Source organism: Quercus suber, unplaced genomic scaffold, assembly GCF_002906115.3.
Source record: "Quercus suber isolate HL8 unplaced genomic scaffold, Cork oak 2.0 scaffold_800, whole genome shotgun sequence".
In the NCBI taxonomy this organism is placed as follows: Eukaryota; Viridiplantae; Streptophyta; class Magnoliopsida; order Fagales; family Fagaceae; genus Quercus; species Quercus suber.
Genome location: NW_027070235.1, coordinates 275,433 through 290,582, shown reverse-complemented (window position 1 = coordinate 290,582; position 15,150 = coordinate 275,433). Strand labels below are relative to the sequence as shown.

Below are 15,150 nucleotides of genomic sequence, written 5' to 3'. Positions count from 1 at the left end.
TTATGATTATTGTAATATATTAGTTCATAATATTTGTATTTATCTCATTTTTAATATTACTTCATAATAATACATGTTTCATCTTATATTAGAGCCAACTTAGCTTTCAATAATTGAAATTTGAGAAATTTTTAAATCTGAACATGTTAACATTTGATTTAAAACAATCCCGTGCATCGCACAGGTTAGCGACTAGTATAGTGTAAACTCCTAGAAATTTCTAATAACTATGTAATTAAAATATCATATATATATATATATATATATTAGTAAAGAATATCCACTCAATAGTGTCGGAAACTATTTTTATGATAAGAAAAATTATAAAATATGAATTAAAAAAATTAAGTTTCAAATCATTCAACAATATTATGGGAAACATCATTAATACTATATAACAAAATGATTATTATATATGAGTCTTAAAAAAATAAAAATTATTTTCAAAATGAAATTACCAAGCATCCGCGCATCGTGTGGGAAATTATCTAGTTATTCAGAAATACGAAACCTTATCCATACATCCCACAAGGTTTTCACTTTTCATACAATATCCACATCAAACATTTATAGAATATGAAAATATAGTTTTGTCATAAGCATAGTTTGATAGTCAAAAGACTCAAAACTATTTTTAGGAAAACCCCCAAATTAGTAAACATCACTTATTTCTTTATTTGCTTTGCAAAACTAACAGCCAACCACTTTTGCGTCACTGATTATCGGTAGAGTCGAATCCTAGCAACGTCAAAATATAGGTCAATCAATTTGCACTAATTTTCCACGGTGGAATATGTTCTAATGCTTAAATAGTATCAATCTAGACGACACTAATATTTCTCAATTTTTCTATTGATTTAATTGCTGTCCAGTTCACTTTCCGTGTGATCTAATTGTTGTATTTCCCAAATTTCAATAACTATCAATCGGAGCACCTAACAATTTGATGAAAACCGAACATATCATGTTATTTATAATTCCATCTTATCATATTCTTTTCCACCATATAATATACTACCTAGATTCTTAAGCTATACTCTTAGGATGTTAAATTATAAAACCTTAAAAATATCACTTTTGTCAATGGTATAGTTTCGGAGCAACCCACAATTGTCCTATTAGCCGTTGTACTTCATTCCTTATAAATCTCTTTGTTGCATGAAAAGAAGACTATAAGTTGTAATGTTCTTTGAACAAATCAGTTTATATATATACACATTAGGAGGCATGATGATTAAATTGTCTAATGACCAATCTGAATTATGTAGGTCCAAAGCGATATATAACTCTTCGGAATACAAGAATGAAGCATGTATATAGGCGTGACCAATCTGAATTTTGGGGTATTACATCTCCATCCCTGTTCGCCTCTGACGGATATAAAATAATTCTAGATGAAGCTCTCCTTCACATGGCAGATTAGTCTTTCATATTCAGTTTGATTTGAAATGAGAAAATGAGTTCGAAGAGCATATCCGGTTTCTTCAGCTTTGGCTCAAGTAACAAGAAAAAGAACTTGGGTAGGAGTTAAAGTTCAGGGAATGCAGGGGATTCAGGAAGCTCTACAATGAATAATTATTACAAAGGTTTTTTTTAGGTGAATTTATATATCATTGAATGTAGCCTGGTTTGTTAGATACACCAAAATAAGGACGGAGTAAGTTTTCAAATTGCACGAAGGAAAAAACAATATCTACGAGACTCAACAAAACGTAAAGAGAAAATTGATGTGAGACCACATTTCTCTTTCATTTAAAAAAATAAAGAAAAGAAAAAGGGAAAGCATCATGCTATAAGCTTCATGAAGACATGAACATGTCTAATAATTTCACAAAGATTTCCACATATGTTGTATGAATAAATTTATCTCTCTTGCTCCTGTGTCTTGCTTTCTTACCTATTTACTCGAAATCATTGATATCATTCGCAATAATATGACGCATGTATTTGACACGTGTATTTCGTATGTCACTCACTTTATGAAGCATTTAATCAAGAAATAATATGCATACAATTTATTGCTTTTAATTTGAGTGACGCCAAAGAAATGTAAGACAAGACTAGAGTGAAGGTTAACATACTAAAGTAGTCTTTTACTCATTTATATTCATTATGATTTCAAGCATATTGTAAAATGAGCTCAGAGGGAAAAGCAGGTTTTGTTAGGTTGTTGGTTAACAACTAACTAAGAATAAATTATAGTGAGATCTTCGAAGAAGGTAGAGGGCCAAACTCAAAAATCAATTTTATAATTTTTTTTCTTATCACTTAATGATAAATATCATATTTACATACATTGGTTGCTACGTGTATATTTATTTAATTAAATCTAACATGTGATGTTTACATAACTTTTGAAGGGGATAGAATTTGAGTTACACGGATCTGTTCAAAGAAGCCAACCAAAAGCAACAGTGCTAAGAAAATGGACGGTCTAAATATACTAACAAACAACGAGCAGAATAAAGATCGCATCTCAGACGAAGAGGTAGAGAAGATGGGCGGACTCTCCATGGTGGATGGATTCCAAGTATACGGATACAAGATAGATGGGTAGCAAAGCCACGTGGCATCCATGTGGCCTAAGTGGTCTCCAAAAAACTTCAAATGGAAATGTTTTGTACCCTACAATTAACCCTAATCAGCAAAATCTTTATATGGAAATGATCCCGTAAAATACGAGTATTTATGAGAATCTTCCCTACAAGGAAACACCTTCTTCACCAAGAAATAAAGGTCGATTCTACACTACTATAAAAACCCAAAATCTTTAGAAATCAAGATACGCATAATTTACCCCAGCTTTGGTACTGTAGAGTTGTGAACATTCTTTAACTTAACATTCGGAGGGTACTTGGCTGGTACCACACCGGTACTCTCTATAAGGTCTTCTTCTTCTTTGATTGCGCAGGTTTTGTCCAGAGCACGTGAGGACTGTGCAGCTTACTGACAATTTTTGGCATCATTAATTGGCGCTGTCTGTGGGAATTGAAAAACAATAACATCCATATTACCATTTTCCAAACAAAAATTTGTATGGTACTCACTTGCTCGATGGCAACCGATAACAATAACAGAAAGGAGCCACACATTATTGCCCTTAAAAGACAGGTACAGACCCTAGCTACAATGGAGAGCCTTACTAAGCAAAACCACGACCTGGAGAAATAGTTGTGCCAAAGGGGTTCTGGGCCCAATAGTCACTAAGAAGAGCAAGAGGGCACCAGCGCCGAAAGGAGGGACCGAGAAGGACCAAAAGGCAGCAATGCTCCGAGCAGATAAGAACAACAAGATAGCAGCCGTCCATCCATCGCAGAAATAGCACTACCACACATGGTTGCAGAGATGCAGATGATGAAGGACCAGATGGACTTCATGGTGAACGCCTTCATAGGACTGGTGTCAAGCGACCTTGACGAGTTAGTCCACCAGATGAACTTGCCTTTTACCACACCCGTCACTTTGTTCCCCCTTCCGTCGAAATTCTGTATGCCACAGGTAGAAACCTACAACTGGTCAAAGGATCCCTTAGATCACCTGGAGTCATTCAAAACCCTCATGCACTTGCAAGGTGTGGCAGACGAAATCATGTGTCGAGCCTTCTCGACCATGCTGAAGGGTCCTGCAAGGGTATGGTTTAGTAGGTTGATGCCTAACTCCATTAGTACCTTCAAGGAGCTAAGCGTGTAGTTTGCCTTGCACTTTTTAGGGGGGCACAGGTATAAGAAGTCCACTACGTGCCTAATGAACATTAAGCAATGGGGAGGAGGAGACGTTGAGATCCTACATAACCCAGTTCAATAAGGAAGCCCTCTCAATAGATGAAGCTGACAACAAAATACTCGTTGTTGCATTCACCAATGGGTTACAGAAGGGGAAGTTTCTGTTTTTCTTATACAAAAATGACCCAAAAACCATGTTGGACATACTTTAACAAGCTACTAAGTATATAAACGTGGAAGACGCGTTGCTTTCCCGAGAAGAGAAGCCTAAAAAAGGGAAAGGCAAGAAGATGTAGGGCAGGATAAGGGACGGAAGACAACCAGGACAGGAGACCAACGAGGGGATAGGCGTTCCAAGCCCTCCACAGGGAGGTTCGCAAGTTTCACCCTGTTGACGGCCCTTATTGATCAAGTCTTGATGTAGATCAAGGACGAGACAGCCTTGACATGGCCTGGCAAGCTGCAGGGAGACCCCAGCAAGAGGTCCAGAGACAAGTACTGCTGTTTCCACCATGACCACGGTCACGACACATTTGAATAGTACGACTTGAAGCAGCAGATAGAAGCCCTTATTAAACAAGGAAAATTGTAAAGATTCGCCAGTAAGGAAAAGACGGACCCACCACAAGAGCAGGCCACCCGAAGGGAAAATGAGCATCCTAGGCCACCCTTAGGAGACATAAGGATGATCGTAGGGGGCACCACAGCCTTCGGTTCAACTAGGAAGGCACGCAAGACCTACCTCATGATGGTCCAGAACATCCAGCTGACGGGTTTAGTCCCAAAGATGGCACGCTTCGACAACCCTGTAATTAGGTTCACAGAGAAGGATGCTCGACGTCTCCACCACCCACACGACGATGCGCTTGTAGTTAGCATACGAGTTGGGGACTACAACACTCACTGGATTCTTGTAGACAATGGGAGCTCTGCTGATATCCTTTACTACCCGGCATTCTAGCAAATAAGGATTGAGAGAGAATGGCTGGTTTCGACTAACATGCCACTCGTTAGATTCGAAGGAATAAGAGTATACCCCCTCAATGCGGTCACTTTACTCGTAACAGTCGGTGATTACCCTCAACAGATTACCAAGGAAGTCACATTCGTGATTGTTGGTTGTTCGTCTACTTACAATGTCATTTTGGGTTGTCCTACCATTAACGCATGGAAGGCCGTAACTTCAACTTACCACCTGATGATCAAGTTCCCCATTGAGTACGGAGTGGAGAGGTACGAGGAGATCAAGTAGGCGCGCGAGTGCTACATTGCCATGCTGGAGATGGACAATCATTTACAAACCATGTGTATAGAAGAACAACGAACGGTGGCAAAGCCCGTGGAGGGGTTGGAAGAGGTACTCCTTGATGATTCTAAGCCTGAGCGAATGGCCAAGATTGGCACACTAGCTAGCCCACTAGTTTGTCAGGTGCCAACAACATTTCTAAGGGAGAACTAGGACATCTTCGCCTAGAGCCACGAAGACATGCCCGAAATTGATCCTTCGGTCATAGTCCACAAGTTTAATGTATTGCCCTTTTTCCTCCCGTTCATTAGAAGAAACAGGTGATGGTAAAAAAGGAAGCAGATTTCATACGAGAAGTATACTACCTCGACTGGCTGGCCAATGTAATGATGGTCAAAAAGGCCAACGAGAAGTGGAGGATGTGTGTGGACTTCACAGACTTAAACAGGGCATGCCCCAAGGACAACTACCCACTTCCTCGAATTGACATCTTGGTAGATTTAACAGTAAGACACCAGTTGCTGAGTTTCATGGACATGTTTTCTGGTTACAGCCAGATCAAGCTAGACGAGGCTAATCAAGAGAAGATTCATTCGTCACCATCCAGTGTCTTTTCTGCTACAAAGTAATGCCATTCAGACTCAAGAACGCAGGCGCCACGTATCAAAGGCTGATGAACAAGATGTTCACACATCAGATTGGGAGGAACGTTCAAGTCTACGAGGATGACATGTTGGTAAAAAGCCATCAGGAAGACGACCATTTGGGCTACCTCAAGGAAATCTTTGATACCCTTCGCTTTTACAACATGAAGCTGAATCCGCACAAATGCGCATTTAGGGTGACGGCTGGAAAATTCCTGGGGTTCATGGTATCCCAGATGAGGTCAACCCAGACAAGATACAGGTAATAATGGAGATGACGTTGCCAACAAACATCAAGGAAGTACATAACCTCAACGGTAAAGTAGCCGCACTAAATAGGTTCGTCTCAAGAGCAATGGAAAAATACCTGCCTTTCTTCTGCACATTGAAGAAGTCCTTCGAGTGGACGGCTGGATGTCAGCAGGCATTCAAAGACCTAAAATCATACCTGTCCTCCCCATCGTTGCAGAGTCCCTCCAAACCAGGGGAAGAATTGTTTCTCTATCTGGCCGTTTCCCTAGCAGTTGTCAACACAGCCTTAGTTACAGAAAGAGACAGGGTATAAAAGCCTGTATACTACACTAGCTTGTAACTGCAGCTTGTAAACTTAAGCCATACTTCCAGGCCCACACTGTGGTCGTCCTAACAGACAAGCCTCTACAGAGAGCAATAAGCAGCCCTGAAGCCGTTGGACAGATGGCGCTATGGGCAATTGAGTTAAGTGAATTCGATGTATAGTATCGCCCATGTACGATTATGAACGGATAGGTGGTCGCTGACTTCATCGCGGAATTCACCAACATGGAAGGCCAAGAGGCAAAAGCGTGTCCTCAATGGAGTATCTATATGGACAGGTCGTCTAACAGACAAGCAGACGAAGTTGGTATAGTACTTCATTCCCCAAAAAGGAACGAGATTGAATGCATGGTCCGACTCGATTTTCCTACAACCAATAATGAAACGAAGTACGAATCTTTAGTAGCAGGGCTAGATCTCGCCAAAGCAGCATGAGCCATAAATGTGGTTATATATTGTGACTCTCAGGTAGTCACGAGTCAAGTAAACAGCAACTACGAGTGCAAGGGTGAACAGATGAAGAAGTATATGGAGTAAGTTAAGAAACGAACAAACGACCTTCGGGCAAAGTTTGTTCAAATCTCAAGGGAGGAGAACGAGCAAGCCGACCGTCTTGCCAAGACTACATAGGCAGAGCATATGCTCATCCCCAGTTAGGTACTATCCTTTGTTCAGATCTCACCATTAATAGACGGCATCAATGTGCAGGAGATAGGTTCTGAGAAAGACTAGACAACATCATTAATCTCCAACCTTAAAAACGGTATGCTACCTGAAGGTAAAGAGGTTGCAAGGAAGTTAAAGGTTCAGGCAGCACGGTTTATGCTAATCAAAGACATCTTGTACAAAAGAGGATTCTCCTACCTATACCTAAGGTGTCTTAGTTCTGAGGAAGCAAACTATGTCATGAGAGAAGTCCACGAAGGAATTTGCGGGAACCATTCCGGAACACGGTCTTTAGTGCACAAATTGGTACGGGTAGGATATTATTGGCCTACCATGTAGAAGGATGCCCATGCATATGTCAAAACTTGCGACAAGTGTCAGAGGTGTGGCAACCTCATCAGACAACCAATGGAGGAGCTCACTCCAATAATAGCCCCATGGCCTTTCGCTCAATGGGGGTTGGATATCATGGGCCCGTTCCCAACAGCAATTAGAAAGTTGAAATTCCTAGTAGTTGGCATAGATTACTTCACCAAATGGATGGAAGCCAAGCCCTGGCCACCATCAGGGAAAAGAACATATGAAAATTTGTATGGAGGAACATTATTTGCCGGTAAGGTATACCAAAAGTACTGGTCTCAGATAACGGGAAGCAGTTTGATAATGACTTGTTCAGAGATTTTTGCTCGCAGTTAGGGATAATCACTACTCCTCACCTGCCCACCCTTAGGCCAACAGACAAGTTGAGCTCATGAATCGATCCTTGCTCAAAATCATCAAGACTCAGCTCGAGAGGGCAAAGGGTATATGGCCGGAAGAATTGCCAAGCGTTTTATGGGCATATAGGACGACAACAAGGACACCTACAGGAGAAACACCGTTTTGACTAGCATACAAAAGCGAGGCCATCATCCCAGTTGAGGTCAGACTCATAAGCTACAGAGTGAGAAACCACGATGAAAGTAGGAACGCTGAAGTTATGCGCTTGTAGCTTGACTTGGTGGATGAGGTCAGAGCAACAGTTGAACAAAGATCAACTTGATACCAAAACCTCATGGCCAAGCACTACATCCCAAGGGTTAGACACAAAGACTTCCAGGTTGGAGATCTCGTCTTAAGAAAGGTGATAGGCGCCATAAGAGATCCCTCCCAAGGAAAGCTAGAACCTAATTAGGAAGGACCCTACATGATCACTTCATGGCAGAGGAAAGGGACCTACCACATAGAGACGCTAGACAGGCAAAAGTTGCACCACCCATGGACACATGGAGCACCTAAAGAAATACTACTAGTGGACAACGGCACGGACAACGACACTCCTTATTTTCAGTTTATTTCCTTTTAGTTAATTTTTACTATCTACAGTACTTTTTAAGCCCGAAGGGTAGTTTTTCATTTTTCAAGAACAATTTCTACATGCGTAGTAATTTAGATATGTCATGTGTGTGTCTACAAAACTACATCTAAAATCATCCCAATGGATGATTTGAATTAATTAAGTTCATAAGTGGATGGGTTCATCTCAAGGGATGATTTGAAATTATTAAGTCCATAAATGGATGGGTTCATCCCAAGGGGTAAATTGAAATTATTAAGTCCACAAGTGGACGGGTTCATCCCAAGGGATGATTTGGAATTATTAAGTTCACAGGTGGACAGGTTCATCCCAAGAGATGATTTGAATTTATTAAGTCCATAAGTAGACGGGTTCATCCTAAAGGATGATTTGTAATTATTGTCCATAAGTGGACAAGTTCATCCCAATGGATGATTTGAAATTCCATAAGTGGAAGGAATCATCTCAAGGGATGATTTAAGTTTATTAGGTCCACAAGTGGACGGATTCATTGTTAAGTGCTCAAAGGAAAAATTAGTTACAAAGGATATCGTCAAAATGTTAAGTCCAAAGTGGATGGAAACATCAAATTAAACAAGTGGATTTGCAAACATATATTTTCAGACATACAATCAAAATGCAAGTGATAGATATCAAAACATTATATAAGAAGGGCCAATAAAGGGAAGTAGTCTACATGCAAGGCCTAAACAACAATAGGCAACGGCAAAAATAGCAAGAACATTGTCCTCCCAAAAAAAAAAAAAAAAAGAAGAAGATGAATCTACTGCTGGTCAGCCAGGGTCTCTTCGTCTTTCTCTTCAGCTATCTGGTTCCCCCCCTAAGTGGACGGGCCTCATCCTCGACAGATTCGACTTAATCTTCATGAGGAGCAGTCTCCATCATCTTGAGGGTCAGGAGTGGTGTCTCCATGATCAACGGGACGGGCTAGGGTTTGGCCTTGGGTGTTGATGGAAATGTGGGATAAGTCCAGATCCGAGAAGGAGGCCTTGACTTAATGAAGGCAGTCAATGAAGGAGCCACCCAATTCATATAAAAAGGCATCAGAGTTACGATACTCCTTTTTCACGTCCTCTTTAACCCGACGGAGCTAATCCGTTGACTTGGAGATCTCATCCTCCTTGTCCTTGAGCACTTTTTTTAGCACCTCTATCTATTTCTCTAACTCGTCTAGGTGCTTTTTCGTTAGGTCAAGCTTTTTCTCTTGGGCCACCTTATAGGCCTTCAGCTCTCCCAAATCCGCCTCTGTCGCCTCCTTTGCCCTCAAACGATCCACCACCATCTCCTAAGATAGGCAACGGCCCATTAAACCTTTCATCATGAGCACCTCCAACAAGAATCAGAAATAAAGGTTAGAAAAATAAGAGACAACATGACGGAAAGGAGAGAAGGATGGATATACATACCTGTGTAAGGCTGAAAAGACCCGTCTCCCCCATGGCCTCGATGGCATGGTTGCCCAAGTCCACGTAGTCATCATCTTTGATGGGGCGCTTTTCAGTGACAGGACCTTTACCTATCATAAGGCCTTTGCCCTTCCCTAGACCAAACGGAAGAGGCAGCTTGTTTACATTAGGATTCTCCTCAACAGCTGACCCCACCACCACCTTGGGTTTCTTAAGGAGACAGTCAGTCTTGCCCGACGATTTCCTCTTTGTGGACGGGTTGGATGGACCTGCTCCCTTAGGAGGCAAGACTCCCTCCTACTTCTTCCTTGCAGCAGCCTATTGCTTGATGAAATACCTCCTTTTGCCGTCTTCCATTTTTGCATCAAAATGAATGGAAAGAAAAAGTTAGGTAAACTACTAAAATAAAAGAAAAATTAATGAGCAACGGACTTACATTTGTGCACTTGACTATCGTAGCAACGGGCAGTTGCGGTAGGCTCAGGATTGTCACAATACCAGTGGATTGTGTCCAAGGTAACAAGCTTTTCCCACGTCCTCTCTGCCAACTTGATCCTAAAGACCTTTTTCAAAAAACTCCACTGCTCAAGAGTCACCTCTGTATGGTCTCGAGCTACAAAAAGGGGACAGTTAGGCCAACACGACATAAATACTAAAGAAACAAAATTTAGACCAAACAGACACCTACTAGATGGGGGCATTATATCCTAAGTTTTGTCCACATGCATGTACTCCTAATCGTCAGGGTGACACATCCAGTCGTCCCCTTGAATGAAGAAGTACCGGCTTTTCTAGTTTCTGTTTGAGTCAAGGGTATCGCACACTAGCCTAAGTGTCGATTTCCTCAATAGGAACTATACATACCCCTAGACTGGGTGATTTCTGATGGACGGTAGTAGTGGAAGAAATCCTCCACCGTCATCTAACGCTCCCTATTAGTCAAGACTCCATATAAAACTTTTGCGCCAAGAAAGACTCTTCAGGCATTCAGAGAGATCTGGGTGACGGCCAGCCCCAGGTATTGAAGTAAACTGCGATGAAGAGCACTTAAAGGGAATCTAAGTCCCACCTTAAACATTTACTCATACACCCCAACGTCCTCGGCATCCTGGTAGTAGCATTTTTCGAATTTGAAAGGCAAACAGATAGGGATGCCGACGGGAATCTGGTGTCTTTCCCTAAGGGTCTCGAAGTGTTTTTTCTTGATGTTAGAGTTGAAGTCATTTACGGTCCACAATGGGAGAAGGAGAAACTCCCTAAGGCCATCAGGACCTATGATGGATTGGATGAGAGGTTTAGCATTGTCTATGTATTCACTGTTTGAATCCCTACCTGAATCACCCTCTGATCCGTCCACGTGTAAGTCGTTATCCTCCTCTGCAGAAGATGAGTTGGCAGACAAAACCCTTTCATCATAAAAGATACCGGGGTCATCCTGACCTGACGAATATACCTCATCATAACCCACTCCTTCGTGGACACACGATTGTTCACTTGACACCTCACTTAACATCTATCACCTACACGTGACAAATAAACCCCTAAGACTCTATAGGTCTACATAGGCGATGGGCATGCAATATTTAAAGTGAACAACAAAAAGAGAACTCAGTATAAGGCAACTAATACTTACCAGTTGAACGATGCAAAGAGGCAACGAAAACAGCGTGGCGAACAGTCACATTAAGTCGATGGTATGACGGTTTCTGGTAGGAGATGGTAGTGCTTTGACACTGGAAGTTTGTTGTGGAAAGCGAAAATGAAAGGGAGGAGCAGCATATATATAAAGGAAACGACACGAGAGATGAAGGGACACTTCGATCTGAGTAATCAGCCACTGAAAATGTGCTACATGCCCTTCTTGCATTAATGATCCAAGGCTAGCCTGTTAATCAAAACGCAACTCCCTAGAATATAGTTAAACCGTCACTTCAAGGGTCCATTTGTGAAAACAGGCTACGGACCTATAGAGTGAAGGGGCAGCTGAAGGGGATAGAATTTGAGTTAGATGGATCAGTTCAAAGAAGCCAACCAAAAGCAATAGTGCTAAGAAGATGGACGGTCTAAACGTACTAACAAATAACGGGCGGAATAAAGATCGCACCTCAAACGGAGAGGAAGAGAAGATGAACAGACTCTCCATGGTAGACGAATTCCAAGTAGCTAGATACAAGGTAGACAGGTAGCAAAGCCACGTGGCATCCACGTGGCCTAAGTAGTCTCTAAGAAACTTCAAATGGAAAAGTCTTATGCCCTACGATTAACCCTAATCAACAAAATCTCTATATGGAAAGGATCCTGTAAAATACGTGTATTTATGAGAATCTTCCCTACAAGGAAACACATTTTTCACTAAGAAACAAAGGTCAATTCTACATTACTATAAAAACCCAAAACCATCAGAAATCAAGGTACGCATAATTTACCTCAGCTCTGGTACTCTAGAGTTACGAACATTCTCTAACTTAACCTTCGAAGGGTACTTGGCTGGTACCATATCGGTACTCGCTGTAAGGTCTTCTTCTTCTTTGATTGCGCAGGTTTTGTCCAAAGCACGTGAGAATTGTGTAGCTTACTAACGATTTTTGGCATCATCAAGTTTTATTTGGGTAATATTGTAGAAAAATCATGCTAAATATTAGTGTATACACAATTTTCGAAAAAGATAAATCGCATGATCATGAAATAGTGTAACAAATAATCAACTTGTATTTGATTTGTATATATGAGAGTACAATCCTCTGTATGAATCTTTACAATGAAAGAGTGCAATAAATTCCTCTAATTCGATCTTCAAGAAACGTTACAATCCGAAGGGGCTATGAAGCTTGATCTTGAATTGTGATTTGATGTCTCCAAGTTGAATGAATAGTTGAACATGCTTAATTTGATGTGAGGGCCGTTGGCTTGATCTCGACCTAGATTAAAGGAGAATCCCCACTTTGATTTGAAGAAATGGGAATAGGCCTTGATGAAAAATGGAATTCTTGCGAACTTTAGAGATGACTCTCTATTTTGGCAAAGTGTTAGTAGTGTTTTTCTCTTTGAGTGTCTGTCCCTTTTTTCATATGAGAAGCCTCTATTTATAGGCAACTAAATCTTATTTAATTTGGAATTCTCTCTCAGCATTTATTGAGAGTTAATTATGGGTTTAATTTGTTCTTCCATTTATATGTCTTTTCTTCTGATGTTGCTATATGGCTTTCTTATTTGATGTTGCCACATGGCCTGATTTCATTTGCCAATCTTCCACCTTATCAGTTGGAGATTAATTTGATCACAAATATTTTATTTTGAATAATCAAACGGTTGTTAGTACATCATAAAATTTTGATGTCTAGAAATGCCACAACTTTAAGATTCGACTTTGCGTCTTTCTGATGCAAGGAAGACAAGGCTTGAAGTATTTTGTTAATTTCAATTTGGACCAAGTTCACGGGAAAGCAAAACCTTTATCCACGTGCAAGAAGGATTTCAACTTGTCTTTGTATTTTATTTTATTTTCTTAGACAGTTGACGCCTTGTGGGCTTGATTGCACAAAAGACCCTTTTTTTTTCTTTTTCTTTTGGACCACAAGTCCATGTTGGTCTTCTTAGTAGAGTTAATGTTGAAGCTATCTTGCTCGGCAAGCATTTTTCTTTCTTTAGCCGCACTCTTGCGAATCACTAAAGCTTCTTGCGAGTGCCACGTCTATAAAAGGAGGTGATGTTTTACGAGTTAGAAGCAATTGAGCGCCGTTCTATTTTTTTTCTTCAACCGTAGCAGGCATTCTTCCCTTTTTTTTTTTTTTTTTTTTTTTTTTTTTTTTCGTTCTTTCTTGTGCTTGCCTTTGTGTTTTCTTTATTATTACCTTGTGTTGAATAACTTGATTTACTCTGTGCAAGTCATAGAAGTTGACACTGCATAAGCCAAGCATCAATTTCAAGCGAGTTAGCATCCTGTCCTTCTTGCCTTGGTGTCCGACGGATTTGAGCAACAACGGTCCTCTTGTCACCTTTGGACTTTAGGTTTGTAAGCTTCAATAGCGCATCCATTCCACTGCCTTTTGTCTCGCGACCATTGGTATGAGTGCTTCATCTACGCAACCTTCTCAAAGCTTCGTTTTATGGCCATCAGTACGGGAGTTCCATCAGCACGCCCTTCTCACTCCCCTTTGTCTCATGACCATTGGTGTGAGTGCTTCGTCTGCGCAACCTTCTCAAAGCCTTCGTCTTGTAGCCATTAGTACGAGAGTTCCACTAATGTGCCCTTCTCACTGCCTTCACCTTACAGCCTTCAATACGGGAGTTCCATCAGCGCGCCCTTCTCACTGCCCTCATCTTGCGGCCATCAGTGCGAGAGGTTCATCAGTGCATCCTTCTGACTGCCTTTGCCAATGCCTTCGTCCTATGATAATCAGTGCAAGAGCTTCGTCCTCATATCATTCCCACAACCATTGTCTTGCAGCTATCATCAGTCTTCTCTAAACCATGATACACTAAGCCCTTTTGACTTTAGGTACTCCAACTTTGTGTGTTTGCTGGGCTTAAATTATCGCAATGTCTTTGACGCCTCCAAGAGTAACAGACATGTACCAACTCTATGTGCCCCAAAAGCCACAAACATGCGTGCATTAGTTCGGTCGTCTTGCGTGTTGTTACTTACGCCATATATTGAGCACGTCTTGAAGCTTTGATTTCTTGTGGGGAAGCATGGTGGCTTCTTTGTGGTTTTGCACTTAAATGCTATATCTAGTGGTTAATGAATCATTGGCACACACGACCTTTACACTTAGTAGACAGCATGCAAAGCTCCACTTGTCTTTCCCTTTACATGCACATATGGTTATTTCAACACGTACATACAAATTTGAATGTTAATATTAAATGAGTTTGAATCTGAATGCCACATGCCCCTTCCCTTTACATGCACATATGGTTATTTCAACACGTACGCATGATGTTTAAGCGCTTGAATGTTGATATCGAATGAAAGGCTTACTTGTGGTTTTGAATCTTAATGCCACATGCCCTCCTTTCTTATAAGCCATGAATACACGTGCTCCTTTTTTTTTTTTTTTTTTTGTTATTATTATTATTATCATATTTTTATAAATTTATTATTAAAGAGCATTTGAATGAATAAGGTATTCATCCTTTCCTTTGGTTTGCTGTCAGGTGTATCAAGTGATTCAGGCTTGCCAACCCTTTGCTCGACTTATGACTCTTCTACGTTTGCTCAAGTTGTGACTTCTATGAGCTTCATCTTCTCCAAATGGCTACAATCAAGTGTGCTCCATCATGGTCATCTTTTACGACTCATTGAGGACTCTCAATGATCAGTCCATCACTCTCTTGTGCTCAACGAATGAACCCTTAGAGAAAGGCGTCGTCTTGAAAGTCCATGCACTTGGTAGTAGTGTCCCTTCATCCTCGTCTACTGCCATTCCTCATCCTCCAAGTCTGTCTCAATGGTGGATCGAATCATCTCACAAACTACACGACTCAACTAGAAAGGATTCATATGTCGTTTCGAGGACGTTTACTTTGGCCT

At 40.9% G+C, this 15,150-nt stretch overlaps 1 protein-coding gene across 1 annotated transcript; it reads left to right on the top strand.

Moving 5' to 3' along the window:
• Nucleotides 1-5,025: 5,025 nt before the first annotated feature.
• On the top strand, nucleotides 5,026-5,597 carry LOC112011059 (uncharacterized). Its single transcript, XM_024043454.1, has 2 exons — nucleotides 5,026-5,151; nucleotides 5,280-5,597. Exons 1-2 carry the CDS (start codon nucleotides 5,026-5,028, stop codon nucleotides 5,595-5,597), a joined length of 444 nt encoding a protein of 147 aa, XP_023899222.1.
• Nucleotides 5,598-15,150: the final 9,553 nt, after the last annotated feature.